Consider the following 27,793-nt stretch of genomic DNA (forward strand, 5'->3'; position numbering starts at 1 on the left):
CTTATTTCTTTTCTTTCAGAAAGAACTGGCCTCCCTTCCAGAAGTTCAGACCTTCGTGAAGGGCGTGCTGCACATCCAACCTCCCTTTGTGCCCCCTGTGGCACCGTGAGATCTTACGTGTTGTTGCAATTCCTTCAATCTCATTGGTTTGAACCATTGTGTAAGGTTAAGTGAAATTCCTTACTTGGAAAAGTGGTCATGCTGTTGGCCTTGGCATCTGCAAGGCGGGTGTCTGAATTGGTGGCTTTGTCTCACAAAAGCCCCTATTTAACCTTCCATGCAGATAGAGCGGAGTTGAGAACTCGTCAGCAATTTCTGCCAAAAGTGGTTTCTTCGTTTCACGTAAACCAGCCTATTGTGGTGCCAGTGGCTACTGACGCCTTGGCGGAATCGAAGTTTCTCGATGTGGTCAGAGCTTTGACAATCTATGTCGCCAAAACGGCTCAGGTTAGGAAAACAGAGGCTCTGTTGTCCTGTGGGCTCCCAACAAGATTGGGGCTCCTGCTTCCAAGTAGACTATTGCACGCTGGATCTGTAATATGATTCAGCAGGCTCATTCTACGGCGGGATTGCCGTTACCGATATCGGTGAAAGCCCATTCTACCAGAAAGGTGGGCTCATCCTGGGCGGCTGCCGAGGGGTCTCGGCTTTACAGTTTTGCCGAGCTGCTATTTGGTCGGGATCAAAAACCTTCGCGAAGTTTACAAGTTTGATACCCTGGCTGAGGAGGACCTCTTGTTTGGTCAATCGGTGCTGCAGAGTCATCCGCACTCTCCCGCCCGTTCTAGAGCTTTGGTATAAACCCCATGGTTCTTGAGGCATCCCCAGCATCCTCTAGGACGTATGAGAAAATAGGATTTTGATACCTACCAATAAATCCTTTTTTCTTAGTCCGTAGAGGATGCTAGGCGCCCGTCCCAGTGCGTACTGTATCTGCAGTCATTTGGTATGTTTACACACATGGTGTGTTGTGTTTAAGTCAGCCCGTTGCTGACGATATTCAGGCCATATCATGCGTTATGCTGTTACTGGTTGTGTTTACACACATAGGTTGTGTTACGTTTTATGTCAGCGTATTGCTGCATATTATTCATGCCGTCGGCTGGTATTCTATTGAATGCCACGTTCTGCGGCATACTGGAGGTGTGAGCTGGTAAAATGCTCACCGTGGTTTAACAATAAATTCTTTCCTCGAAATGTCCGTCTCCCTGGGCACAGTTCCTATAACTGGAGTCTGGAGGAGGGCATAGAGGGAGGAGCCAGTTCACACCCCTTTTAAAGTCTTAAAGTGCCCATGTCTCCTGCGGATCCCGTCTATACCCCATGGTTCTTGAAGCATCCCCAGCATCCTGTACGGACTAAGAGAAAAGGATTTACCGGTAGGTATCAAAATCCTATTTTCTTACCTTTTTGTTCCATTCCTGCGACACTTTATACCGACATCACTCTTCATGTTACCCCTCTGTTCTCCCAGGTCCCACCCTCGGGGATTCCGTGTTTCAGTTACCGGACGTCTGTTATCGGTCACATCACTTGTCCAGATCCGGAGCAAAACGTTCTTTTCCTTCAACCTTCAAGATACAAAAAAGTCTGTTCCCGTCATCGTTCAGGTGAGTGTGTCACCCTGCAGGGGAAAGGACCGGCTTGTAGGCCCCTTCTGTCTGGATCACCCTGCAGGGGGAGGGGCAGGCTCATAGCCCAATTCTGTCTGTGTAACTGTGTCACCCTGCAGGGGGAGGGACAGACATTCATCTCTTTCCAATGCGTGTCGCTGTTTTAATTATTACATTTTCGCAGGTTCCATCTAAGCTCTCATGGTACCACGCTCTCCATGTTGGTGACACGTACGAAGTGACCTCTCTCTCTGTGTCCTCTCTGCATGGCTCCTCTCAGCACATTTTCGCTGTGACCTCCTCTTCCCACCTTCTTTGTCGTTCTCCACTTTCCTCACCTGCCTCTGACCCAACGAGTGAGGGGTCAGAAGACCTGACGGCTCCCAGTGAGGAATACGTGGACTTCAGACTACCCCAGGAGACAGACAGACAGAGACACCACAAGGAGTCCAAGACTTTAACCTACCAGGTGAGGAGACCGGGTGATCGCTATCATTGTCCACAGTAAGGGGAGCCAGGCAACATCTCCGTAACACCTAGTGCAGATCTCGGGACACTATACAGATTACGTGGGCAGGCTTGACGGGAGAGAACAGCAGGTAGGGGCACCACGACAAAGACTAGTAGGTAGGTATGTGACGGGACTACCTAGCAGATAAGTGCATTGTGGGACAGACTAGCAGGTAGGTGCATAAGACCGACAGTACAAACACGTTCTCCAGTCGTGTCCTGGTCAGATAACTTCCACCATGCTCGCTGTCCTTCTTCTCCCCTAGGGGGTGATAACGCGCCTCCGGGACGCTCATGCCGGTCTCTATGAGCTGGATGGGGCAGTGGTCCTGTGCACAGCGTACACACAGCTACGGAACGGTGGGAGAGGAATGAGGACGGGAGCCAGAGTGGAGGTGAGAGCTGGGGTCCCAGGGTTACGTTCCCGCCTGCTGTCCTTTCATGGGGACTTGGCACCGCTCACTTTCTATCTCTCGCAGGTATTTGATGCTCACCTTCAGCAGTCTCCCAGCCCTCTCTTTCCCACGCTTGTGGTCTCATGCTGTCTGAGAAGTAGGGTCACGATCCGCCACTTCTCACGTCTCAGCACTCCATGTTCTTCTGTTTCTGGAACCAGTAATGTTCATCTCCACCTTCTCTTCCACTACCGGCTGAGGCTTCCGGAGTATCTGTGGGTGTGCGATACCGTGGAGAAGGTTCATGAGAAGTAAGCTCCGGTGGTGGTGGTGGTGTGTGGGGAGAGGGGACGTTCTGGATTGGGGGGATAATATCAGGAAGGATACATATGAGGGATCCTATAAAGGTGGAGAAGGTTCTCTTGGATAGAGCACGGGAAAGGCAAAGGGGGAGGTGTATCAAACCTTCAAGAGGGATAAAGTACCGGCCAATCAGCTCCTATCTACCATGCCACTGGCTGTGGTTAAAAAATGACAGAAACTGATTGGCTGGTACTTTATCTCTCTCCAAGGCTTAGTAAATAGACTCCTTAGTGTGGATGGTGTAGACCGCTATACGTGTAGTAGTCAGTATGGAGGTGCCAAAACATGTTACAGACCTATTTTTACTGGTCCTTTAGGCTGTGTCCTCGTCTCGTCAGACGGCGCTGTCTTGGACAGTCCCTAGGTTCTGGTGCTCAGGGCCTCACAGAGAATCTCTTGCACCCTACGCTCTCCTCCTTTACAAATGGGAGGCGTGAGAGGGACCTGCAGGAAGAGATGCTAGCAGACACTCATGACTGTCCTCTGCGGGAGGTAAGAGACCTGGGGGGGGGGGGGTAATGGGTAACGTGTGGTGTCCATGATCTAATGACGATGTCACTTTTTTCCTCCTCTTCCTCAGTACTCTCCCCTCTCTCCTCCCTGGTGTCTCCCTCATCTCTGTCATATCCCCTCTCTAGTCTCTACCTCACAGTATCTCCAGAGCGAGGAATCTAATCACAGTCTCCACTGGTCCCATTACTCTCTGCGGTCTGAAGACCTGTCCTCCCCTCATGTGAGTCCCGGCGTATTAACCCTGGTGTTATTTGAGTGGGGTCCTGTGTAACGTTGTCCGTCTTCTGGACATATGTTGGTTTCTAAAGCTCTTTCTATAGCGCGCAGCTTCCATGTCGCTACTGGCCCTTCAGTAGTAGGTGATCATTGGCCTGTAGTTATAGATACTGACCAGCACTGTACTGCCTGCAGTAGCACACGCAAAGGTGAAGGAGGAACGTGTTGTCTATATGTAACATGTCTCTGCCACAGGTCCTCCTTGGTGTGCTTCATGTTTCCTCCTCAGGATCACTCCAATTAAAGGACCAGTTGTCTACTCTGACCTGCCTGATCCTGCCATGCCCACCTATCGCCTGGTTAGGTGAGTTACTATTCACTACTGTTCAGGATTCATTATCAATGGTAATGAGCAGCCATCCCTCCTGTTCCCCCCGGGTAATGAGCAGCCAGCCCTCCTGTTCCCCCCGGGTAATGAGCAGCCAGCCCTCCTGTTCCCCCCAGGTAATGAGCAGCCAGCCCTCCTGTTCCCCCCGGGTAATGAGCAGCCAGCCCTCCTGTTCCCCCCTGGTAATAAGCAGCCAGCCCTCCTGTTCCCCCCGGGTAATGAGCGTCCAGCCCTCCTGTTCCCCCCTGGTAATGAGCAGCCAGCCCTCCTGTTCCCCCCTGGTAATAAGCAGCCAGCCCTCCTGTTCCCCCCCGGGTAATGAGCGACCAGCCCTCCTGTTCCCCCCTGGTAATAAGCAGCCAGCCCTCCTGTTCTCCCCTGGTAATGAGCAGCCAACCCTCCTGTTCCCCCCTGGTAATAAGCAGCCAGCCCTCCTGTTCCCCCCTGGTAATGAGCAGCCAGCCCTCCTGTTCCCCCCTGGTAATGAGCAGCCAGCCCTCCTGTTCCCCCCTGGTAATGAGCAGCCAGCCCTCCTGTTCCCCCCCTGGTAATGAGCAGCCAGCCCTCCCGTTCCCCCTTGTAATGAGCAGCCAGCTCTCCTGTTCCCCTCTGGTAATGAGCAACCAGCCCTCCTGGTCCCCTCTGGTAATGAGCAACCAGCCCTCCTGTTCCCCCCCTGGTAATGAGCAGCCAGCCCTCCTGGTCCCCTTGGTAATGAGCAGCCAGCCCTCCTGTTCCCTCTCCCCCCCTGGTAATGAGCTACCAGCCCTCCTGGTCCCCTTCGTATTGAGTAGCCAGCCCTCCTATCCCCCCCCCACCTCCGGGTGCCCGCGCTGTACTGGTTGATAATTTAGCTCCCCTAGAAACAATCCTTCCTAATATTTCTCTCCTAGGCTGCGTCCTAGAGGTGCGCCAGTATCAGCTGGTGACGGAAAGCATCCGGAACAAGGAGACCAGAGAGGATCCTCACAGCAAGTAACTGCCTCTCCTCTCTCTAGAACTCCCTTCTCTCTGTACTGCCACTCATACTCATCCGCCCTCTCTTCTCCTGTCTCTCCACCAGGACTTACGCTGTATTTCTCACCCGGGATGCCCGAGTTCTTCACTCGTCTAATAGCTGCCCCTCCTGCCCTGTCCCGGGGTCCAACCTGCCCACGCCTAGTAAGGTGCCACGGTTGGAAGAGTCTTGGGCACAGCGCCACCTACTGATTGACAGTCTGGAGGGCAGGCTGATCGTTCCTGGACATGACAAGGGGATACAGTTCCAGGCTAGGGCGTCATGGGTGGATCTCCAGGAGCTTTCCACAGAGGAAGGGGAGAGCGAGCCAGGGAGGGCGGCTGAAAGTAAGGGAGGTGAACAGGTTTCTAAGGTACGGACGTGGGTCCCTTAGTCCTGATTACACTCTCGGTGGCTGTGTGCATCCTACTCTGTATTCCTCCATCTACAGGTTGTCCTGCAGTTCCCTTCTTCCTCTGTGCGGTGGTTTCATTTCCTCCAACCCAACAGGATGTATCGTATCACTGCGACGGGAGAGCCGGTGAGACCCCACTGCCCATCACTGGAATTACTGTACTCAGTCTCCTGCCTACTTACACCCTACAGGGGGAGGGACAGGCTCATAGCTCCCTTCTGTCTGTGTCACCCTGCAGGGGGAGGGGCAGGCTCATAGCTCCCTTCTGTCTGTGTCACCCTGCAGGGGGAGGGGCAGGCTCATAGCTCCCTTCTGTCTGTGTCACCCTGCAGGGGGAGGGACAGGCTCATAGCTCCCTTCTGTCTGTGTCACCCTGCAGGGGGAAGGACAGGCTCATAGCTCCCTTCTGTCTGTGTCACCCTGCGGGGGGAGGGACAGGCTCATAGCTCCCTTCTGTCTGTGTCACCCTGCAGGGGGAGGGACAGGCTCATAGCTCCCTTCTGTCTGTGTCACCCTGCAGGAGGAGGGACCGGCTCATAGCTCCCTTCTGTCTGTGTCACCCTGCAGGGGGAGGGACAGGCTCATAGCTCCCTTCTGTCTGTGTCACCCTGCGGGGGGAGGGACAGGCTCATAGCTCCCTTCTGTCTGTGTCACTGTGTCACCCTGCAGGGGGAGGGACAGGCTCATAGCTCCCTTCTGTCTGTGTCACTGTGTTTCCCTGCAGGGGGAGGGACCGGCTCATAGCTCCCTTCTGTCTGTGTCACTGTGTCACCCTGCAGGGGGAGGGACAGGCTCATAGCTCCCTTCTGTCTGTGTCACCCTGCAGGGGGAGGGACAGGCTCATAGCTCCCTTCTGTCTGTGTCACTGTGTCACCCTGCAGGGGGAGGGACCGGCTCATAGCTCCCTTCTGTCTGTGTCACCCTGCAGGGGGAGGGACAGGCTCATAGCTCCCTTCTGTCTGTGTCACCCTGCAGGGGGAGGGACAGGCTCATAGCTCCCTTCTGTCTGTGTCACTGTGTCACCCTGCAGGGGGAGGGACAGGCTCATAGCTCCCTTCTGTCTGTGTCACCCTGCAGGGGGAGGGACAGGCTCATAGCTCCCTTCTGTCTGTGTCACTATGTCACCCTGCAGGGGGAGGGACAGGCTCATAGCTCCCTTCTGTCTGTGTCACCCTGCAGGGGGAGGGGCAGGCTCATATCTCCCTTCTGTCTGTGTCACTATGTCACCCTGCAGGGGGAGGGACAGGCTCATAGCTCCCTTCTGTCTGTGTCACTATGTCACCCTGCAGGGGGAGGGGCAGGCTCATAGCTCCCTTCTGTCTGTGTCACTGTGTCACCCTGCAGGGGGAGGGGCAGGCTCATACCTCCCTTCTGTGTCACCCTGCAGGGGGATGGGCAAGCTCATGGCTCCCTTCTGTCTGTGTCACCCTGCAGGGGGAGGGACAGGCTCATCACTCCCTTCTGACTGTGTCACCCTGCAGGGGGAGGAGCAGGCTCATAGCTCCCTTCTGTCTGTGTCACTATGTCACCCTGCAGGGGGAGGGGCAGGCTCATAGCTCCCTTCTGTCTGTGTCACCCTGCAGGGAAATGGACAGGCTCATACCTCCCTTCTGTCAGTGTCAACCTGCAGGTGGAGGGGCAGGCTCATAGCTCCCTTCTGTATGTGTCACTGTGTCACCCTGCAGGGAGAGGGACAGGCTCATAACACCCTTTTGTCTGTGTCACCCTGCAGGCGGAGGGACAGGCTCATAGCTCCCTTCTGTACGTGTCACTGTCACCCTGCAGGGGGAGGGGCAGGCTCATAGCTCCCTTTGACAACATCCATAATATAGAATTTATATATTTTAGGACTCTGGGATTTTTGATCTCTGCTCCCCGGAAATGCCGCCCGGTCCTCGCTGCCTTAAAGTCCGCAGTGCCTGGACACTAGAAGATGTGGAGGTAACGAATTAGTTGTATTATTAACAAGCTGAGCCTTCTGCATTGTATGTACACTCTGATCTATCCATCGTGTCTGTTCAGGCCCCCAAGCATCTACGGTGCCAAGCCGAAGGTCTCTCTATAGGAGACGCGTTGAAGGGCAGGTCAGTGACCCCGACGTCAGTGTAACTGCCACAAGACATCCTGAAATGACTGGCGTGTCACTCACAAGTATTGTGTTTTTCCCCAGCTCCTGTGGCTCCCTGTTGTCTGTGACTGGAGTTGTATCCAGTCGCTGCATGTGCCACACACAGAGCACACGTGTACAGCCATCCAGAACGCGCGCTCCTGGTAAGCACAGCGCCTCTTCTCACTCCGTATTCCCAGGAAGACCCTGACGCCCTGTGTTCCTCCTCAGATAGCTTCCTGCCACACGGCGTCTCCCTCAAAGTCAACCTGACGCAGCCAGACAGCCAATCATCTGCATCTGTTTACCTGGATCTGTTCCGGGGGCCCTACCCTCTGGGGCTGCTACCAGGGGCCACCGTATTCATGCATGGACTCGAGAGGAGAGTGTCCAGGTATTCTCTCCAGTTTCCTAGGTTCTGGGACCTGGTGCCATTAGACATCTGGCTTGTGGTCCCTGAAGGGCAGTAGCGAGGCTGTTCCCTGCAAGGATGGTGGCAGCTGGGGCTGGACAGTAATGGGGAAGCTGCTGACCTTTTCATACACATTTATTCTTCTATCTCCTCAAGGTCTGGCCGGGCCTATCTCCGAAGCGTGCCCACCACCTATGTGAGCGTCCTGAGCTCCCCGGCGTTGGACAGGTGAGTGAGCGGTATTCGCAGTCCACTCTTTTACTCTGGTTACTAATGCTGTGTCCATCCTCCTCTGTTCCTCCTGTGATCAGTGAGAATATTTCCGTGCCCCCACACGTCCTGTTCAGGAACCTGCCCGGTCCACCGACCCCACAACGTGCGGTCTGCTCGGTGACCTGCGTCTTCAGTTTGGCTCTGTGCTGGGATTGCTCCATGTGCGGGAGCACCTTCCTACAGGTAGTTGTGCAGTTCTGGGGCTCCTGAAGTTTCCTGCGGTCACCCGGCTAAGTCTCCTCTCCCATCTCTAGGCTGCCTGCGACCGCTCCCCCTCTTGCACCTCTTCATCCGGGGTCTTCAGAGCCAAAGCCTGGTGAGTAGCCAGCTGTAGACACGTGAGGCATTGTAATAGGGCACACCCTGCCATCCTTGCTGCATCGAAACGTGTACCCCATGACCCCCACCAGGTGGCCGTTGTGCAGCAAACCAGGTGCACAGCACGAAACACTAGGCGACAGTCGACTCCTTTGTGTCTTTGTCCGGGATGTAATGAAGTCCGAGGTGAGGTTTCGGCGATGTAGCCGCTTCATTTAAAGCAGAAATTTGTTTTAAGGCAAAACAAACCTGGTTTTGCTTTTAAAATAAACACACTGCTTTAAATACAGCGGCTACATTCCCAAAATCTCACCTCTGCTCATATCTTGCAAGGTTACTACATTAGGGCCAATACAGTTTCACTCAAGTTGGGTGTAAGATCCGCTTTGAAGGTGCTGGGTCTCTTGATTTCACTTCTCCGTGTGTAGGTGACTGGTGTATTCTCACCTGTTAAGACTTATCTAATTGATTTAGGGGGAGATGTATCAAACCTTCGAGAGATAGCGAAGTTGCCTGTAGCAACCAGTTTCTAGCTGTCATCTATCTAGAACAGTCTATGAAATGACCAAAGATGATTATTTCTCAAGTGGAACCTTGGTACCTAGTGCCTGCTGCAGAGATTTATACAGGGAAGCGATAAGGTGGAGGACCAGGAGTACAAGGGCTGAGATAATGCTTATTCTTCTCATCTGTCATTGCCTCAGTGTGAAAGCGGAGGATGGATCAGGGGAAGTCCAGGTCTACCTCCAGGACGAGGCAGTCTTGCTCATGCTTGGCGTTTCTCATGACCTCTGGGAAGCATTGCAGGCGCGGGTTCTCTCCCGGGGGAAGGTGACAGTCAAGATCCGGGGGAGAAGTGAGATGCCGGTAAGTGCACCCCGGGGCTTCTTTTGGGCAATCATAAAGAGCGCAGCAAGAAGTTAGTCTGATAACACCAGCGCGCTTTCCACCACAGAGTGAAGAGAAAAGTGAAGACCCTCTCGTAGACTATCTGACGTTCCTAATGTCCCGGCCAGGAGTCTCTCGACCCTTAATTCTGACATTCAGAACGCATGCGGGAGATCGCCCCTCAGGTGATATTTAAGAAGAAAATAATACCAGTTAAATGATTGACCAAATCCCACTTCTGGCACCAATGTAATTTTTATTACTCAGCACCTACCTCTCATACCAGCTGGTGTTAATACAGTAGCTAAAATCTACAGTCTATATTACCTTCTACAACTCTTTTCAAGTCTAGTAAGTTGTAAATTTCTGCATTGAATGTGTATATACTCGTACCTATGTATTTGTGGTGACTTGCATAGTACATTAACCATATACAAAGGAACTATTTATTGTTTCAAAGACCTTGCATATTATGAAATTAGTTTCTATCCCCCAGAAGTGCTAACAATTTAACATTCTGATCTGTTTTCCTGTAATGTGACTTGCCTGATTATGGCTATCTTAAGATATTGTTTAATATTACACCAGTGGTTTCCAAACTTTTTTGAATCACGGCACCCTAGAGTATCAGAATTTTTTTCACGGCACCCCTAGGCCAAAAATTTCTTATTGAGAAATTTAGAAACAAATATTAAATTAAGTAGATTGTGTTTATATGTCATCTTTAGGCTCAACTGTGTGGTGAGGGACAAGATTTGCTACTGTTTGTCCCCATATTTTATGACTGACAGCTACTAGCACTAGTTTTGCCTATTATATTGACCATAAATAATTTGAATTGGTCCTGGACCACCAATCCAAGGCACCCCTGCAAGTGTCCCGAGGCACCCCAGGGAGCCACGGCACACAGTTTGGGAACCACTGTATTACACCCTGTTCTTTACTCCTATAGATATTAACACTTTGTCTCCTCCTACCAGCATCGCCACAGCTAACGCACTTCAGACGGGGCGAGCGAGATTATGTCACACACGTTCCTTCGTCCCCTATGGTTACCTGTATACAGCTGCAGGAGGTGGAACCTCGTGTACTATGTCACATGTTCAGAGACCGCAGTCAATCAAATCTCGGTTAAATTATGGTGTAATCATTTTATTAAGTTTCATATATTGACATTAAAACAGTTTTTGTTAATATTTGGCCGTGCCTCTTCATCTCTAAACAAAGTGCAGATAATTGATTTAGGGGAGGAGTAACGGTATTGTTACCTTTTGTAAAAGTTGCTCACTTCCACCTACCATATTTATGTCAACAAGTAAGTGGACTGATGTGTAAACAAAGCAGGTTCAACAACCACTGGTGTTGGTATGAGCAAGAGCAAACTGTCCAGTTAGAAATTAATCTGCAAGATGACCACTTGCGTGGTGCATCTTTCATATAGGGTACATCTGGCTGGGTCTGCAGGTAGACCTGTATATGGAAGAACTACGACCACTGCTCAGATTTGCACAAATGGGAATAAACTGAGATTCCACTCTCTTGGAGGGAAGGGTAAATACCGCCGGCTTACTCTGAGACCTGTTCATGTTGCCATTCACTGAGTAACTGCTGCACCAGTCTGCTGCATTTACAGGCCTGGGGATCGAACTAGGCACTATTCTGGCAATATCTGTCTAATTGTCTGATACAGTGGCAAGTATCGCAGCTAGTTCGGCGTGAACACCAAAACTAGCAATAGTAGCAGCGTCTGCTTTTTTTTTTCTGGTCCACTGGGGTCAGCATATGACTAATAGGCCCGTCACACTGGGTGATTTGTGTGATTTGGACGATGATCGATATGAACGTTGTATGATATTGTCCAAATTGGCTTGCTATGTTTAACGATGAAAAACCAATGAAGAACGACCGCGGGTACGCGCATCGTTCATCGCTGGTGCCGCCACACTAAATGATATGAACGATATATCGTTTATTTCTAAACGAGATCGTTCATAAATATCGCCCAGTGTGTAGGGCCTATTAGATAATTGCAACAGACCTTAATCTGTACAGATGGTCTTACAAAGGCCAAGCGAGTTCTTCTGTGACCATAGCCCAGGGGGGGTACAATTTCTCATTCCCAGTGGATCTCAAAACACATGTTTTGGGTGGAGATGGCTTCCATGTTTGGATGCACCCTGAATCGTAAATGTCTGGCTGACTCTAACCTTCAGTGATTTGGGTATGGAAGGTTCATAAATCCAGTTACCACCAGTAGGAGAATTACTCGCGCTCTTATGGAATAAAAAAAAAAACAACAACAGGAGATCTTTATTTATAAAACCATACAAACAGCGGACAACTCTCACAGTTGACCCACACTCCCCAACGTATGTAACCTGACCCTCCCCAACCTTCACACAGCGATGATAAATAACAGTTTACAAAAATATATATAAAGAGAAAATAAACATCCATCAGGTATATCGACTGTGTCCCTTTCATCCTTCAAAATGGCAGGTACATTTAGCAGCTATGTTTTTGTAGCACACGATGATGACGCTAGACTGAGTAAAGAGTTCTAGAAGATCTACATCAGTTCCCCGAGTTCATCCCTTGACTTAGAACATGAGGAGGTGAAACGCGTCAGCAGTACAGCCCCCCCTCTACCCCACACACACACACACACACACTACCTCAAAGCAGTACTACGTGGGCGCTTCAGTCATTCCGTCAAATGAGTCATTGTGGAAAGATTATGAATAAGGCAGCTTGGGATTGTCAATGATGAGCCAAAGATTGGGTAAATTTCAGCTACATCCAACTGCCCCTCTGGCCTCCTCGCCCCCCACTGTACATTCCCCCCCCTCTTCCATCATTATCGACAAATCCAGGTCTGCGTCGTAGTTGGTTGCATCTGGCGAGCAGCCTGTGCAGGACTGGAGACGACAACAAAAGAAAATGTTAGAAACCGTACCTAGTGACAAGACAGCAGCATCATCTCTGAAATACATTTTACCCAAGCGACATGAAATCTTGGGTTAATCAATACAACTGTATGGTGTTTGCCTTATAATTTATAATACAGTGCAGTGTCAGCTTACTGCCTATAGGGGTTGCTATTGACCATGAAGACAGACCCAGTCACAGACTTTTAATACGTTTAAACAGATAAAAAAAAAAAGAAAGAAATAGAAGTCAGAGTTAGGAAATGACGGAGACGGAGCTGCTCCGCATTCAAATAAGCAGGTATATACTCACGGCAATATTGATGACATTGGGTATTTGACCTCTCCTGACCCACTGATGCACCTCCCCCAACTCCTTCATCTGCTCCTCACTGAACCTGGGCTGGTTCCTCTGTAGTTGTCGGAGCTTCTCCCGGTCCTCCTGAAGGACACTCTCCATGTTTCTGTGAGGACCAGTCAGATGAGCCTTAAATAAGATGGAACTACACGGATGCCCCATATACAAAAACATTTAAGACCTAGTGGTCTAACCTTGAAGGGATTTGGTAGGACATCATGACATCGTGGTCAGCGTTGGCCATCAGCAACCAAAGTGGGTCCTGCATGACGTATCTGATCACCTCCCTCTCTGCCTTCTTGACCCTTAAGTCTGTCTCCGAAGAATCAATGCTCCCAAAATATTTGCTGGTGTTGCTGCTCTCGCTGCTCCCTAGAGGGGATTGGAATGGATATTATTTTAGTGATGTTCTTGAAAGTGTTAAATTGTTGACCTTTTGCCAATTTCTGCATTTTTATGGAATGAAAATGAATTTATTCAAGAATTCTTACCACTGATCTATACAAAAATAATAAACCACATTCCCAGGTTACAGAGATACTTTGATTGAAATGCTCTTTGATCTTCATGATGAAGCTTATTTATAAATGCATTAACCAACTGTGGCCCACTGTGCAGATAGGTGTATCGATCATGAAATTAATTAAAACACCTTCAATTATTATCACATCAGCAGCTAAACTGCGGGATATACTCCAGCTCGTAACTGTGCTCAACATAATATACTCACTAGTGCCACAAGCAGAAGTGCTGCCTCCGTTGGAGCCCATGGACCCGGAAGCAGCAGATCCGGTGCCAGAACAGGAGTCTTCATGAAGCAGAAGATCGAGAAGATCACTGGAGCTGGAGAGAGCATCGTTGTGTGACGATGACTCCTGCTGATCACCCTGAGATGCGAAAAGAGAGGTCATTGGTCAGGAGAGATGGACTTTAAGCAAAGAAAGTGGTGGGGTAAATTTACCAGGCAGGAGGACAGATAAAGCAATGGAGATTTGAGGTAAGCAGAGATTATACTCACCATGCAGTTGTCAGGCTGTCTGTCTTCTTCTCCACTCCCTGGTCCGGCATTAGGTCCTCCAACAGTAACATTTCCTAGGGTCACTCCGTTTCCTCCCTTTACCTCTTCTTCCAAGTCCCATTCCCCTCCTTCTCCTCCTCCTCCTGGTGCGACACCGGGCTGCGGTAACTCCTCAAGCTGCAGCAAGTCTAATTGTAGGGGGGAGCTACACCTTGATGGGAAGAGGCGTTGGGGAGGGGAGGATGATCGGGAAGGTGGAGGACAAGTCGTGATGGGTGCGGGAGATGCAGGAGTTGGAGCCTTTGTGACAGGAGATGGAGCTTCAGCAGTAGAAGAGAAGGAGGGAAAGCCAGATACTCCAGGATAAAAAGGTGGTGCCACTGTGGGAGGTTGGAAGAGATAGTTGGGGAGCACCAATGCCACTATGGGCGTGACGAGAGGATATCTAGAGAGTGAAGGGGTAGCTTCTGCACCAGGAGCCTGGGGTGGCTGGGGAGGAAACATAGGGAGAGGATAACCAGGCATGGCTGTCGGAGGAGGGGGAAGGAGAGGAGCCTCAGGATGGTGAGATGTCGGCATGGAGCTGGGCGGTAGAGGTTTGCCTTGCTTTGGGCGCTTAGCTTTTGATTTTCGACTTTTTCCTCGTCGTCCCCCTATATTTGAACCTTCCCTGGATGAGGACAGGAGGTTGCTAGCAGTAGTATGATGGTATTGGTGGGAGGGTGAGGACTTACCACCTGCCAGGGAAGAAATAGAGGAAACAATTAGGAAGAAAAAGTGAGCAGACATCTAAAAGTTCCAACAAACACATCAACGGAAGAAAAGCAAATGCATCAAAATCACAACAAAGTAACAAAGAGCTGACCTCTGAGGCCTCGCAGTTTCTGCTCTTCCCATACACCGGCAGGTAGAGGGTCAAAAACCCTGAGCTGGCTGAGATTGTGCACTCGGGTGAGAAAGGCCTGCTCCTCTCGCTGAGTGTGGGCCGACAGAACCTCTTTGGTGAGACCCAGCGGACATAATGGTGGTGTGGGTGCGGCCGGGCACGGCATCTCCTCCAGAGGCACCATTTCAGCTGCAATCAATCAGAGGGGATAAAAGGAAAAATGGTGATATGTTAGTTCAAAAAAATCAAAGCAAAAAGGTGCAACAAATCAAGTAAGACACAACAGCTAAAAATCTATTTGGAGACATAGAAGATTACAAATAGAAGCTTCACTAATGTCCATATCTGTTTAACGATATAGTCACCCTAAGTATTTACCCGACTCTGGTGGCTTTTTGTCTCCGACGTGGACTATAGTGCTGCTGAAGCTTCCTTGGCTGGTGATGGAGACTACACTCTCGGCCTTGCTGAGCGGTAGAGGCGGCAGAGGGGCGAGAGTAGAGGAGCCCACCGTAGCGGGCATGGGAGGCGGAGGTATGTGCTGCTGCTGGGATAAACCGCTTGCGGGACCTGTGAAGAGATATAATCTGTAAGGCCAACCCTTTGAGACCTTCCTCGATTCCTATTATCCATATCCACTATATGTCCAATGTGCCTTCCGAGACTCACCTTCCTTGTTACTTTCCTCTGTCCTCTGCTTCTCCTCCTCGGAGGTGGATGAGGTGTAGGAAGAGGAGCCGTACTTCCTTTTCACAGTGCTGGGAATGTTGCAACTTTCCAGGTATCTGGAGAGGAGACCAAGGGAGCGAGTGTGTGAGGGAGAGAGGAAAAGACATTCGGCATAGATAAAAAGGAGGTGACTAAAGGTAAGAAGAGAGGAATCGGGGGTCGGCTGGAGGCCACCTCTCACCGGATGATGCTGTCCAGGCAGTTGATCTGCTGGTAAGAATAGTTTGAGTTCTCTTTTCGTGCCAGCTCCTCCGGGGCACAGGGAGTACGGGGGGTCACAGTATCAGGAAGAGTGTTGCATACAGCAGCCGAAGGAGCCGACCGGGGAGGAGCAAGGGCTGCAAGGAGAGGTCACATCAGATTACACCCTGCACCAAGACAAACGTTTCTATGTCTCGGGGCGAGGAGGTGACATACCTTGAAGATGTCCTCTTTTATGCTGACGTATCACCCTGGACCCCAGGAACTGCTGCTGGCCCTGATTCTTTACCATATTCACATTCTGGCAGAACTCCTGAAATGTCATCTGCTGGAATGGGACAGATATTTATTACCTTTCTCTGTGTGACCCAGCAGGAGAGGGGAGGGACAGTCTTATAGCTCCCTACCGTCTGTCTCACTGTGTCACCCTGCGGGGGGAGGGACAGGCTCATAGCTCCCTACCGTCTGTCTCACTGTGTCACCCTCCAGGGGGAGGGGCAGGCTCATAGCTCCCTTCTGTCTGTGTCACTGTGTCACCCTGCAGAGGGAGGGGCAGGCTCATAGCTCCCTTCTGTCTGTGGCACCCTACAGGGGCGTGGGGGGGGGGGGGGGGGCAGGCTCATAGCTCCCTTCTGTCTGTGTCACCCTGCAGGGGGAGGGACAGGCTCATAGCTCTCTTCTGACTGTGTCACCCTGCAGGGGGAGGGACAGGCTCATAGCTCCCTTCTGTCTGTGTCACTGTGTCACCCTGCAGAGGGAGGGGCAGGCTCATAGCTCCCTTCTGTCTGTGGCACCCTACAGGGGCGTGGGGGGGCAGGCTCATAGCTCCCTTCTGTCTGTGTCACCCTGCAGGGGGAGGGACAGGCTCATAGCTCTCTTCTGACTGTGTCACCCTGCAGGGGGAGGGACAGGCTCATAGCTCCCTTCTGTCTGTGTCACCCTGCAGGGGGAGGGACAGGCTCATAGCTCCCTTCTGTCTGTGTCACCCTGCAGGAGGAGGGACCGGCTCATAGCTCCCTTCTGTCTGTGTCACCCTGCAGGGGGAGGGACAGGCTCATAGCTCCCTTCTGTCTGTGTCACCCTGCGGGGGGAGGGACAGGCTCATAGCTCCCTTCTGTCTGTGTCACTGTGTCACCCTGCAGGGGGAGGGACAGGCTCATAGCTCCCTTCTGTCTGTGTCACTGTGTTTCCCTGCAGGGGGAGGGACCGGCTCATAGCTCCCTTCTGTCTGTGTCACTGTGTCACCCTGCAGGGGGAGGGACAGGCTCATAGCTCCCTTCTGTCTGTGTCACCCTGCAGGGGGAGGGGCAGGCTCATATCTCCCTTCTGTCTGTGTCACTATGTCACCCTGCAGGGGGAGGGACAGGCTCATAGCTCCCTTCTGTCTGTGTCACTATGTCACCCTGCAGGGGGAGGGGCAGGCTCATAGCTCCCTTCTGTCTGTGTCACTGTGTCACCCTGCAGAGGGAGGGGCAGGCTCATAGCTCCCTTCTGTCTGTGGCACCCTACAGGGGCGTGGGGGGGGGGGCAGGCTCATAGCTCCCTTCTGTCTGTGTCACCCTGCAGGGGGAGGGACAGGCTCATAGCTCTCTTCTGACTGTGTCACCCTGCAGGGGGAGGGACAGGCTCATAGCTCCCTTCTGTCTGTGTCACTGTGTCACCCTGCAGAGGGAGGGGCAGGCTCATAGCTCCCTTCTGTCTGTGGCACCCTACAGGGGCGTGGGGGGGCAGGCTCATAGCTCCCTTCTGTCTGTGTCACCCTGCAGGGGGAGGGACAGGCTCATAGCTCTCTTCTGACTGTGTCACCCTGCAGGGGGAGGGACAGGCTCATAGCTCTCTTCTGACTGTGTCACCCTGCAGGGGGAGGGACAGGCTCATAGCTCCTCCTCTGTCTGTACAGTGACACAAATAGAAGGGGAACCATAAGTCTCTCCCCAGTCATAGACACGGGGTGGGAGGGTCAGGATAGTCTAATTGGTCCTACTTACAGGTTTGGGATCTGCCGCCTCCTCGGTGATCATGGCGTTGCTGTCGCTAGATGACGCGTTGCAGTGGAACGGCTCCTGTGATATGTTGCTACAGCCGCTGCCGTTGCCCCCGGAGGCTGTGCTGTGTACCGGCTGTAAGATACAGGTGGAATGAGAGAACAGAAACAACCGGCTACTCGCTGGGCACACAGTAACACGGGTCTATGGCCGGGGGCGGACACAGAGGCACAGACCAGTCCGTACCTGCATCAGGATCCGATGAATCTGCTCCGACAGCTCCTGAATGTCGGGGTCCAGAGTTTTAAGCTCCGCTCCTTTCGGGGCCGTAAACACATCTTCATTACGAGGACTTCTGTGGAACAGAGCAATCGTAAGACATTACCCTAAGATGGGCCAATCTCTAAATCTCACTTACATGAAGGGGGGGAGGGGGGTGACTTACGTGCGGACTTTGTGTCGCCCGAGTATGAAGGACACCTTTCTACTCCACGGATTCACAAAACTGCTCCAGCTGGTATCGATGGTCACATACGCCCCGGAGCGGGTGCACAGGCGGATGGGAGAGTGGTCAAACGGTTGGCCAGCCTGCTGGAGAACTGAGGAGGGGGAAGAACGACGACACATTACAAAATTGATGACTGAGGAGGGGAAGAACGACGACACATTACAACATTGCCGGTAGATAAGGTCCAATGCATTCACCCAGTGAATGATATTTTTATTTATAGATGACACTCATATTGCATCATTCACAGCAGCCCCTGCCCCGTTGGATCTAACAGTCTGAATTCCCTACCAGACACACACACACACACACACACGCAGACACAGCGCTTAGTACCCTTGATGGAGGCATCTGGTTGGCTGCGAGTGGCACAGACGGAATCCATTGACAACCCTTATAGAACGTTATTATATTTACTGTTATTGTACTGGCAGCCATCACACAGGACCCGGAATACCCAGTATTTACCTTTCTTGTGTATTGCCAGCATTAGCGGCCGGTCCTCGGGATGGATGAAGAAGAGGACGGGCATTCCGATGAGATCCTGCGGCAGGTACCCGAGTAGGGGAACAGCTCTGCAGGAGAAGAGGAAATGTGTGAGAGGTATCGGAACATTTGTCCTTACAGTGACAGGCAGACGGAAGGACAGATGGACGGACGGACATACAGCGGACTCACCTGTCATCCACCTCTTGGAACATACAGCTCGGAGTATGCTTGGTAGTGAAAATCCTCTTATCTGGGGGGATTCGAGGTGCTGATGAAAAAGGAGGGGTCACCTGTCAGACAGATAGACGATACAAAGCCACCGCCACCTCCCCCTGTCAGAGGTGAATTCCCCTTACACCATAGGCAAATGCCTGTACTGGCTATCCGGCAACACAGACCACAATAATAACCCTCTACTGCTTACCGTAACCCCCCTCCCCCACACTATCTCTCCCATGTGATATTATCACACGGTGCCGAATTCCCCTTACACCCTAGGCAGATGCCCGTTCTGCCTATCCGACAACACATACCACTGCAATAACCCTCTACTGCTTACCGTACCCCACACAGACACACACACACACACACACACACACACTCACACTCTCTCTCTCTCTCTATCTCTCTCCCATGTGATAATATTACACGGTGCCGGATTCCCCTTACACCCTAGGCAGATGCCCGTTCTGCCTATCCGGCAACACGGACCACAATAATAACCCTCTATTGCTTACCGTACCCCCCCCACACACACACACACACTATTTCTCCCATGTGATATCACACGGTGCCGAATTCCCCTTGCACCCTAGGCAGATGCCCGTTCTGCCTATCCGGCAACACGGACCACAATAATAACCCTCTATTACTTACCGTACCCCCACACACACACACACTCTATCTCTCTCCCATGTGATAATATTACACGGTGCCGGATTCCCCTTACACCCTAGGCAGATGCCCGTTCTGCCTGTCCGGCTACACAGACCACTGCAATAACCCTCTACTGCTTACCGTACAGTCCCACCACCATCTATTACCCCAGCCTCCATTTTTTATTCTCTTACCCTCGTATCCAGAGTGTATTTTCTCTGCAATAAGCAGACAGCACGGCTGCCCCTCTGCGTTGTCCGAATCTCGCACCTTCATCAGGTACGGGGTGAGGCGGAACGGGTGATAGTGCAGATTCGTATCCCGCTCTCGGCCCCCACTGAAAACACACACCTGCAATAAGACCAGAGCCGGGGAGACACAGCAACAAAAGGGGGCAACACGGGGCGTAGCTAGGAAGGAGAGGTGTGGGGGAGTACTGGTGGAGAAGTGTGGAGTGCAGGAGGGGGTGGGGGGGGGGGATTGTGTGATGACAAACCGGGGACATTGGGGTATTGGAGAGAATTCTGTCACGTGTTTTCGCCAGGACTGGGCGCTGTGTAACTCCAATCTGCAGAGAGCCGTGTGCACATTCAGTGGCATGACATGTCTGTTAACATATACACGCATGGCAGTGATCGTGTGCCTTGGGGGCTGAGGGTGGCAATCAAACAGTCCAGGTTTTAAGGATATCCATACTTTAGCATACACGGTTTAATCACAGTAACTGAGACACTAATTAAGTCACCTATTCTCAAGTATAGCTATTCTTAAAACCTGCGGCGGGCTGTAATGGAGTCCGAGACCGCCGTAGGTGCGGGATGTCGGCTGAACGCGGGCGTTTTTTTAAAGGGGGAAACACATAATAAGGCAAAACCATGCCTTGCAAGCGATTGACGCTTTAAAAAAACATCTGCGTTCATCCGGCATCCCGCGCGCTAAGCGAACTCGGACTCGTTTACATTCCGCCTCTGGACTGTTAGTGCGCCTTAAGGACCTCAAGAATCCAACTGAATCTGCCCACACTTACATACTCTACCCTTCACACATCTCATCTCTAAACGCTCTCCCTCTCTCACCCCCGCTTCCCTCGACCTCTGACCTGAGTCTCGTCTCTCATGACCACCTCTCTCACCCATCTACAAGGCTTCTCCTCCGCTGAAGCCCACTTGTGAAATTCCCTACCACGCCCACTAAGGCTCTCCCAAACCCTTCACGTTACTAAACACTCCCTGGAGACCAGGGACGGATCTAGACTTTTCTTTAGCGGGGGCGGTTTACTGTTTAATCTTGACTCCTCCCTCTACAGTCCAACTCCTCCCATCTGCAATCCTAACTCCTCCTCCTCTCAATTCTGACTGAACTTTTTGAGTGAGACTGAGATAGAGCTTTGTGATTGTTCTATGTACATGTGACTGTGCTATGGGGTAATTGTATTTATTAGCCCTAGTACCCACACACCAGCAAGTGAGGGGCAAATGCTCTGTAACCCTTGCTCTCCTGGCTCCTCTGTGCTGCTGTGGTATAAGCTGCAGCACATCGTTCTGCCTCAGGCTCTCCCCAGAGAGCTCTCTTCTGCTCAAAAGTGGGCGTAGCTATGACTGTGTTAGGGGGGGCCGTCGCCCCCTTCGCCCCCCCCCCCCCCTAGATCCGGCCCTGCTGGAGACCCATCTCTCTATTACAGCCCACACTAGGGTGACCCCATAGCTGTTTTATTATCCACTGTGAGTCACTCTCGCTCCTGGTGCCACCTGAGTCCTCTTCCAATCAGCTGTCTCATAACCATTGTCCCCACTACCCGATGTTTTCATGCCTGCATTTAAGGGTCTATTCATGAAGCAGTGATAAGAGCGGAGAAGTGAGCCAGTGGAGAGGTTGCCCATGGCAACCAATCAGCATTGAAGTAACATTTATAATTTGCATACTATAAAATTATACAAAGCAGCTGATTGGTTGCCATGGGCAACTTGTCCACTTTTTTCACTGCTTCATGAATAGACCCCTTACTGTGTTGGGCAGATGTAGTAACCCTGGAGAAGTGATAAGTGCAAGGTGATAACGCATCAGCCAATCAGCTCCTAACTGTCATTTTTCAAACCCATAATGATTGGCTGGTGCGTTCTCACCTTCCACTTATCACTGCTTTATCACTTCTCCAGGCTTAATACATCTGCACCTGAGTGCTCATTCTGCAGCGTGAGTACACCATGCACGTAGAGGGAACACATGTAATTAACGCCAGCCATGCGGAAAGCCTGCCAGAGAAAGGGTTACACACAGCGAATCTGCAGAGTGGGGGTGTTGTGTGGGTGACTGACGCAAGACGTGTCAGTATGCTAATTAAAGGGGGCTTTGTGTTACAGCTGTGTGAGCAGAGAATTAATGAGGGAGGTGAGAGGACAAGGACTTCCGAAATTTGGGATTAGCCCCCTCCCTCATTCAGTGTGTGTAATCCAGGCCCTGCTATCTCTGTACATGTGTTACATAACGCAGTCAGGGGTAGAAAATCCACCCTATATAACTCAGTCTGTCCTCTCTGTGTGTGTATATACAGTGTGATAGATCGGTCTGTCCTCTCTGTGTGTATATACAGTGTGATAGATAGATCTGTCCTCTCTGTATGTATATACACAGTGTGATAGATCAGTCTGTCCTCTCTGTGTGTGTATATACAGTGTGATAGATCGGTCTGTCCTCTCTGTGTGTATATACAGTGTGATAGATCAGTCTGTCCTCTCTGTGTATACACACAGTGTGATAGATCGGTCTGTCCCCTCTGTGTGTGTATATACAGTGTGATAGATCGGTCTGTCCCCTCTGTGTGTGTATATACAGTGTGATAGATCGGTCTGTCCTCTCTGTGTGTGTATATACAGTGTGATAGATCGGTCTGTCCCCTCTGTGTGTGTATATACAGTGTGATAGATCGGTCTGTCCTCTCTGTGTGTGTGTATATACAGTGTGATAGATCGGTCTGTCCTCTCTGTGTGTATATACAGTGTGATAGATCGGTCTGTCCTCTCTGTGTGTATATACAGTGTGATAGATCGGTCTGTCCTCTCTGTGTGTATATACAGTGTGATAGATCGGTCTGTCCTCTCTGTGTGTATATATATATATACAGTGTGATAGATCAGTCTGTCGTGTGTGTGTGTGTGTGTGTGTGTGTGTGTGTGTGTGTGTGTGTGTGTGTGTGTGTGATAGATCAGTCTGTCCTCTTGGTGTGTATATACAGTGTGATAGATCGGTCTGTCCTCTCTGTGTGTGTGTATACAGTGTGATAGATCGGTCTGTCCCCTCTGTGTGTGTATATACAGTGTGATAGATCGGTCTGTCCTCTCTGTGTGTGTATATACAGTGTGATAGATCGGTCTGTCCTCTCTGTGTGTGTATATACAGTGTGATAGATCGGTCTGTCGTGTGTGTGTGTGTGTGTGTGTGTGTGTGTGTGTGTGTGTGTGTGTGTGTGTGTGTGTGTGTGTATATACAGTGTGATAGATCAGTCTGTCCTCTCTGTGTGTGTGTATACAGTGTGATAGATCGGTCTGTCCTCTCTGTGTGTATACAGTGTGATAGATCGGTCTGTCCTGTGTGTGTGTGTGTGTGTGTGTGTGTGTGTGTGTGTGTGTGTGTGTGTGTGTGCGCGCGCGCGCGTGTGTGTGTGTGTGTGTGTATATACAGTGTGATAGATCAGTCTGTCCTCTTGGTGTGTATATACAGTGTGATAGATCGGTCTGTCCTCTCTATATAAAGGAGGCAGTACATCTCTCCTGTATGTATGAAATAATAATAGATTATTTTTACCTGCCCCTACTTTACAATACCCACCTGATCCGGCAGAAAACAGATTTCTCCTGAGTGTAGTCCATTGATGCGTTATCTGTAGGGAGAAAAAAACACAAGAGTGTAAAGTGGAGGGACAGGCTCATAGCTCCCTTCACTGTGTCACCCTGCAGGGGGAGGGACAGGCTCATACCTCCCTTCTGTGTCACCCTGCAGGGGGAGGGGCAGGCTCATAGCTCCCTTCTGTCTGTGTCACTGTGTCACCCTGCAGGGGGAGGGACAGACTGATAGCTCCCTTCTGTCTGTGTCACTGTGTCACCCTGCAGAGGGAGGGACAGACTCATAGCTCCCTTCTGTCTGTGTCACTGTGTCACCCTACAGGGGGAGGGGCAGGCTCATCACTCCCTTCTGTCTGTGTCACCCTACAGGGGGAGGGGCAGGCTCATAGCTCCCTTATGTCTGTGTCACCCTGCAGGGGGAGGGACAGGATTATAGCTCCCTTCTGTCTGTGTTACTGTGTCACCCTGCACTTCTGTGAACTCACTTCTGTACATGTCTCCCTGAATGGGGGTTATAGCTGCTTTCGTCTGTCTTACCTCCAGAGGTGCAGCTGCTCCAAGATGGGAGATGATAAGGAGCTGTAGAACCATAGAAGACACTGACATCTTGTGGGGCCAGAAACTCTGCAAAGGTTGCACCCTTGAAGACATCCCTTTTGCAATGAAGGATGTGAGAGGCCTGGTCGGAGATGTACACAATGCGGCCGGTGATGAAAGAGACAGCCACGGAGAAGGTGTCCTAGAGACAGAAAAGCTTTGGTTACAGGAGCTGGAATACAATTCACATAACTCTCAGAAGTGTACCAGAACGTTTATCAGTCACTTGACAACCACCGAGCATCACAACCAATGAGACTGGACTTCGTAGTGATGTCACTTACAGGGTTCTTCAGGGTGTACTCCGAAGTGACGCTCTCCACCTCGTCGATGGTGAAGCTGGACATGTCCAAACTGCACGGCTGGGACTCATCAATAGTCCATTGCTGGTAGTATTCCTGGTTGGCTGAGAGTACGTGATAAAGTGTCAGTAAGAGGGAGATAACCGGGCACACGAAATGAAAGAACTGCTACTTGTGTATGCCCAACGTCAGTAAGCTGCTAGCAAGCCTTGCAAAAACATCATCCACAGTGTTCTATGGCAGGGCCCGCTATCTCCCACTCACAACCATAGCCAGTGCTCACCTCGGACTTGTTTGACACAGGAGAGCGCGTACTGGAGGGTGGCCAGGGTCCCCGATTTGCCTTTCCCTCTCTTCTGCGACGGGAGACGTATTTTCAGCTCTTTCAGGGCCTTCATCAGCTCTTTCTGATTCTTCTCCCGGGCAGACTGTTCACTGCTACAGGAGGAAGGGCAGAAAGCAGACTGTGAGAGGGGCGGACAGAGAGATAGGGGGTGGCGAGTGAAGTTCAAACCGGAGAGGTGCAAGATGGCGTTTGTAAGGGGGGGGGGGGGGGGGGGGGTGGAACAGGGCTGAGGATGGATGGATATATATCATTATAGACTTACCTGCAGCCGCTGGTGGAAGGGTTGTCCTGCTCGGAACTGGCGCTCAGGAGACTATACGCAATGGAACTGCTGGGAGGGGACGGACTGTGAGAGTTTGTGCTGTGGGTAGAGAGAAAACTTTGTAAGTATTATTTTGCGCTATTACCGTGCCCCCGTAGGCTGTCCTCGTCTCACCAACTCACCTTTTGCTGCTCTCAGTGGTTTCCAACATGGCCGAATCCTTCCCGTTGCCGCTTGTGCTGCTGTGCGAACTCCGGCTCTGCCGCGACTCGTTCCCATTGGATTCATTGCCGCTAGACCCGTGGCTGTTGGTGTCCGTCTCATCCTGCTGGGTTCCCTCCATCTCCCGAGAGGCCCGGTTTCTCCTCACCCTCTCCCCGAGAGGGGGAGGAGGCTCGCAGGGCCCGGTCATCCCCTCCATCTCGGCCAGTCAGTGGCGTGAAGGACCAGAGAACAGATGTAGAATGGAGACGGCCTGGAGTCAAATGAGAAGAAGACGAAAATAGTGACTAAAAGGAGGAAACATCAGAAAAGAGCGAGAAAAGGGACATTATGCAATTCTATCCTATTAACTTACTGCTGTCATTGGCATGAACTGGAGAGTCGGAGGCCAAATGCCTGGGGGGTAGCTACATGGGACTGAGCGGGATCAAGCTAACACTGCGGGTGGCATTGCCCCCCTTGGTTTAGCACTGCGGTTTGACAGCTGCCAATATACTGTAGCCAATTTACTGCTGTCATTGGCATGAACTGGAGAGTCGGAGGCCAAATGCCTGGGGAGTAGCTACCTACAGATACATGGGACTGAGCGGGATTAAGCTAACACTGCGGGTAACATTGCCCCCCTTGGTTTAGTAGTGTAGTTTGACAGCTGCCAATATACTGTAGCCAGAGCTGGATTAATGAATGATTAATATGCAGCTGCAGACCAACTTGCAAAGAAAGGACTTTCAATCGGGGAAAATAAGTAAAAAATGTCAACAAGAAAATATTTCTGTCAGAAAGTACCAGCCAATCAGCTCCTAACTGCCATGTCTCAGACTGGGTTTGAAAAATGAGAGATAGGAGCTGATTGGCTGATATGTTATCTCCGTCCACTTTATCTCTTTCCAAAGCTTATTACATAAACCACCTATTTCAGGCATCTTGCCCAGACTTGCCCAGCTGCTCTGAAGAGAGGTCATGGGTCACAGATACTGGGGTGCCTCACAGTCCCCTATAAAAAATTAAGGTTTTGAACTAGAAAAATAACACCTACAACATATTTCATTAAAATGTCAGTGACCCTACTCCTTTAAAAAAACGATTGCAAGCTCTTATGTCGTAAAGTTTTTTTTCAAGGGATACTGCTGTAAACTGCAATGTTTTCTATGAAGCAGGGGGCGGTTATGTCACACGGGAAATGAAGCGGATGGTTCAAGTTATTCAATACTGCCTAATAATATGTATGTTATGCATCAAACGCAGACAAGAACTTGGCGTGAATGTAGACCCGGTCGTTGCGCTGCGGGACATTATGCTCCGGCATGCAGCAACAGCTATGGCTGTGGTTCCCAGGCTTCCAGGCTTCCACTCTAAAGGCATCATGGTTGGTGTCTTGAGGGAGCGGACCCAGAGGTAATTAATGCCTGGCCCTGTAGGGAACCATTAGGAAAATAGCCAGCGTTACTGTGTGCTTAGGGCATAGGTTCTCAAACTCGGTCCTCAGGACCCCACACAATGCATGTTTTGCAGGTCTCCTCACAGAATCACAAGTGAAATAATTAGCTCCACCTTTGGACCATTTAAAATGTGTCAGTGAGTAATTAATACACCTGTGCACCTGCTGGGTTACCTGCAAAACATGCACTGTGTGCGCCCCCGAGGACCGAGTTTGAGAACCTCTGGCTTAGGGCCTAATTCAGACCTGATCACTGATGTGCGTTTTCGCATTCCAGAGATGCTACCGGTATCTCAGCCCAGCGATCAACTCTGCCCGATTGACAGGCAGGGGCGGGAGGGGGCGGGATGGTGGCATTTGCCCACCGTTTTGGGGGCGCGGTCCGGGCAACACAGGCGTGCCCGGACCGTGCGAAGGTGGGGGCTGCGACGGCTGAGTGACGTCACACGCAGCCGCTGCGACCCTGACAACGATGGGTAGCTCCCTGCCAGCGCAGGAGCTGCGCTGGCAGGGAGCTACTCCTTAGGTACAAAAGCATCGCCGTACAGACTGTACAGAACATTTCCTCAGCAAAAAAATGGACAGCTGTTAAAATAGTGATGATAATAATAATAATAAAAAAGCATAAATAAAATAAATGTAAAAAATAAAATAAAATAGTCCCATAGTTCTCTCAGCCGCGGATAATGTCAGCTTTATGACAGGATACTGAATATAGGGTAGCTGGCATGGAGGCTCGCCTGGTACAGTATGTACTTATTAGTAATGAGAGGCAGAATGTCACACCAGGGTGAGTAATAGTCCCGGCACAGCGTTAGGAGAGGGTCAGGCCACTTCCTCGTGTCCTGGATTCACTCATGTTCCCAAGAGGACCACATGAACCAGTTTAATAATAGGAATAACACATTCATCATGTACTAATCACCAGACACAGAGCGCTGTCTCTCTCTGTGGGAATGGGGAGCGCTTGTTACCACTACAGTACTGTGGAAGCCATCATCTGATTTACATGGGGCATACAAACATCTATTAGTCTCCAACAGCCAATCAGCCGCCAGTAAGTCACCAACAGCGTGTCACCAGCCGGCCGGCCACCAATAGCGTGTCACCAGCCAGCCGGCCACCAATAGCGTGCCACTAGCCAGCCGATCATCAATAGCGTGCCACCAGCCAGCCGATCATCAATAGCGTGCCACCACCCACCCACCAATGGCATGTCACCAGCCAGCCGGCCGGCCACCAATAGCACGCCAACAGCCTGACAATTCTCTACAGCATGCCACCAACGGCCGGTCATCAATAGCGTGCCAACAGCCAGCCATCTACCTCATAGCATGTCACCAGCCTGATGGTCCCCAACAGCATCCCACCGAGTCACCAATAGCATGCCACCTGCCACCTA

General features: G+C 51.1%; 2 protein-coding genes across 6 annotated transcripts in view; one reads left to right on the top strand and one right to left on the bottom strand.

Annotated features, from left to right (window-relative positions):
- CTC1 (CST telomere replication complex component 1) overlaps positions 1-10,604 on the top strand; it is a 32,582-nt gene extending 21,978 nt beyond the window's left edge. The window contains exons 5-24 of one of the 2 annotated variants that reach the window (XM_063930880.1): positions 1,475-1,610; positions 1,798-2,082; positions 2,390-2,518; positions 2,603-2,829; positions 3,199-3,373; positions 3,462-3,614; positions 3,866-3,974; positions 4,892-4,973; positions 5,062-5,368; positions 5,447-5,536; positions 7,259-7,351; positions 7,433-7,494; positions 7,581-7,681; positions 7,749-7,911; positions 8,086-8,157; positions 8,241-8,385; positions 8,457-8,518; positions 9,225-9,387; positions 9,476-9,593; positions 10,389-10,604. In XM_063930880.1, the coding sequence (XP_063786950.1) occupies positions 1,475-1,610; positions 1,798-2,082; positions 2,390-2,518; positions 2,603-2,829; positions 3,199-3,373; positions 3,462-3,614; positions 3,866-3,974; positions 4,892-4,973; positions 5,062-5,368; positions 5,447-5,536; positions 7,259-7,351; positions 7,433-7,494; positions 7,581-7,681; positions 7,749-7,911; positions 8,086-8,157; positions 8,241-8,385; positions 8,457-8,518; positions 9,225-9,387; positions 9,476-9,593; positions 10,389-10,543 (2,827 nt within the window). In that variant the 3' untranslated portion in view covers positions 10,544-10,604. The remainder of the gene's footprint in view (positions 1-1,474; positions 1,611-1,797; positions 2,083-2,389; positions 2,519-2,602; positions 2,830-3,198; positions 3,374-3,461; positions 3,615-3,865; positions 3,975-4,891; positions 4,974-5,061; positions 5,369-5,446; positions 5,537-7,258; positions 7,352-7,432; positions 7,495-7,580; positions 7,682-7,748; positions 7,912-8,085; positions 8,158-8,240; positions 8,386-8,456; positions 8,519-9,224; positions 9,388-9,475; positions 9,594-10,388) is intronic. The other variant, XM_063930881.1, reaches the window with a different exon arrangement.
- Positions 10,605-11,703: 1,099 nt separating this feature from the next.
- PER1 (period circadian regulator 1) overlaps positions 11,704-27,793 on the bottom strand; it is a 32,275-nt gene continuing 16,185 nt past the window's right edge. For 3 of the 4 annotated variants that reach the window (XM_063930877.1, XM_063930876.1, XM_063930878.1), the window contains exons 2-23: positions 24,914-25,206; positions 24,732-24,830; positions 24,407-24,561; positions 24,106-24,227; positions 23,762-23,963; positions 23,211-23,262; positions 19,580-19,722; positions 18,699-18,777; positions 18,489-18,595; positions 17,958-18,111; positions 17,759-17,867; positions 17,516-17,647; positions 15,744-15,855; positions 15,508-15,664; positions 15,267-15,382; positions 14,976-15,167; positions 14,577-14,786; positions 13,712-14,448; positions 13,424-13,580; positions 12,888-13,065; positions 12,649-12,799; positions 11,704-12,326 (exon numbers count right to left, since the gene is read on the bottom strand). In XM_063930877.1, the coding sequence (XP_063786947.1) occupies positions 12,198-12,326; positions 12,649-12,799; positions 12,888-13,065; positions 13,424-13,580; positions 13,712-14,448; positions 14,577-14,786; positions 14,976-15,167; positions 15,267-15,382; positions 15,508-15,664; positions 15,744-15,855; positions 17,516-17,647; positions 17,759-17,867; positions 17,958-18,111; positions 18,489-18,595; positions 18,699-18,777; positions 19,580-19,722; positions 23,211-23,262; positions 23,762-23,963; positions 24,106-24,227; positions 24,407-24,561; positions 24,732-24,830; positions 24,914-25,152 (3,732 nt within the window). In that variant the 5' untranslated portion in view covers positions 25,153-25,206 and the 3' untranslated portion in view covers positions 11,704-12,197. The remainder of the gene's footprint in view (positions 12,327-12,648; positions 12,800-12,887; positions 13,066-13,423; positions 13,581-13,711; positions 14,449-14,576; positions 14,787-14,975; positions 15,168-15,266; positions 15,383-15,507; positions 15,665-15,743; positions 15,856-17,515; positions 17,648-17,758; positions 17,868-17,957; positions 18,112-18,488; positions 18,596-18,698; positions 18,778-19,579; positions 19,723-23,210; positions 23,263-23,761; positions 23,964-24,105; positions 24,228-24,406; positions 24,562-24,731; positions 24,831-24,913; positions 25,207-27,793) is intronic. The other variant, XM_063930879.1, reaches the window with a different exon arrangement.

Source organism: Pseudophryne corroboree, chromosome 6 (genome assembly GCF_028390025.1).
Source record: "Pseudophryne corroboree isolate aPseCor3 chromosome 6, aPseCor3.hap2, whole genome shotgun sequence".
NCBI lineage: Eukaryota > Metazoa > Chordata > Amphibia > Anura > Myobatrachidae > Pseudophryne > Pseudophryne corroboree.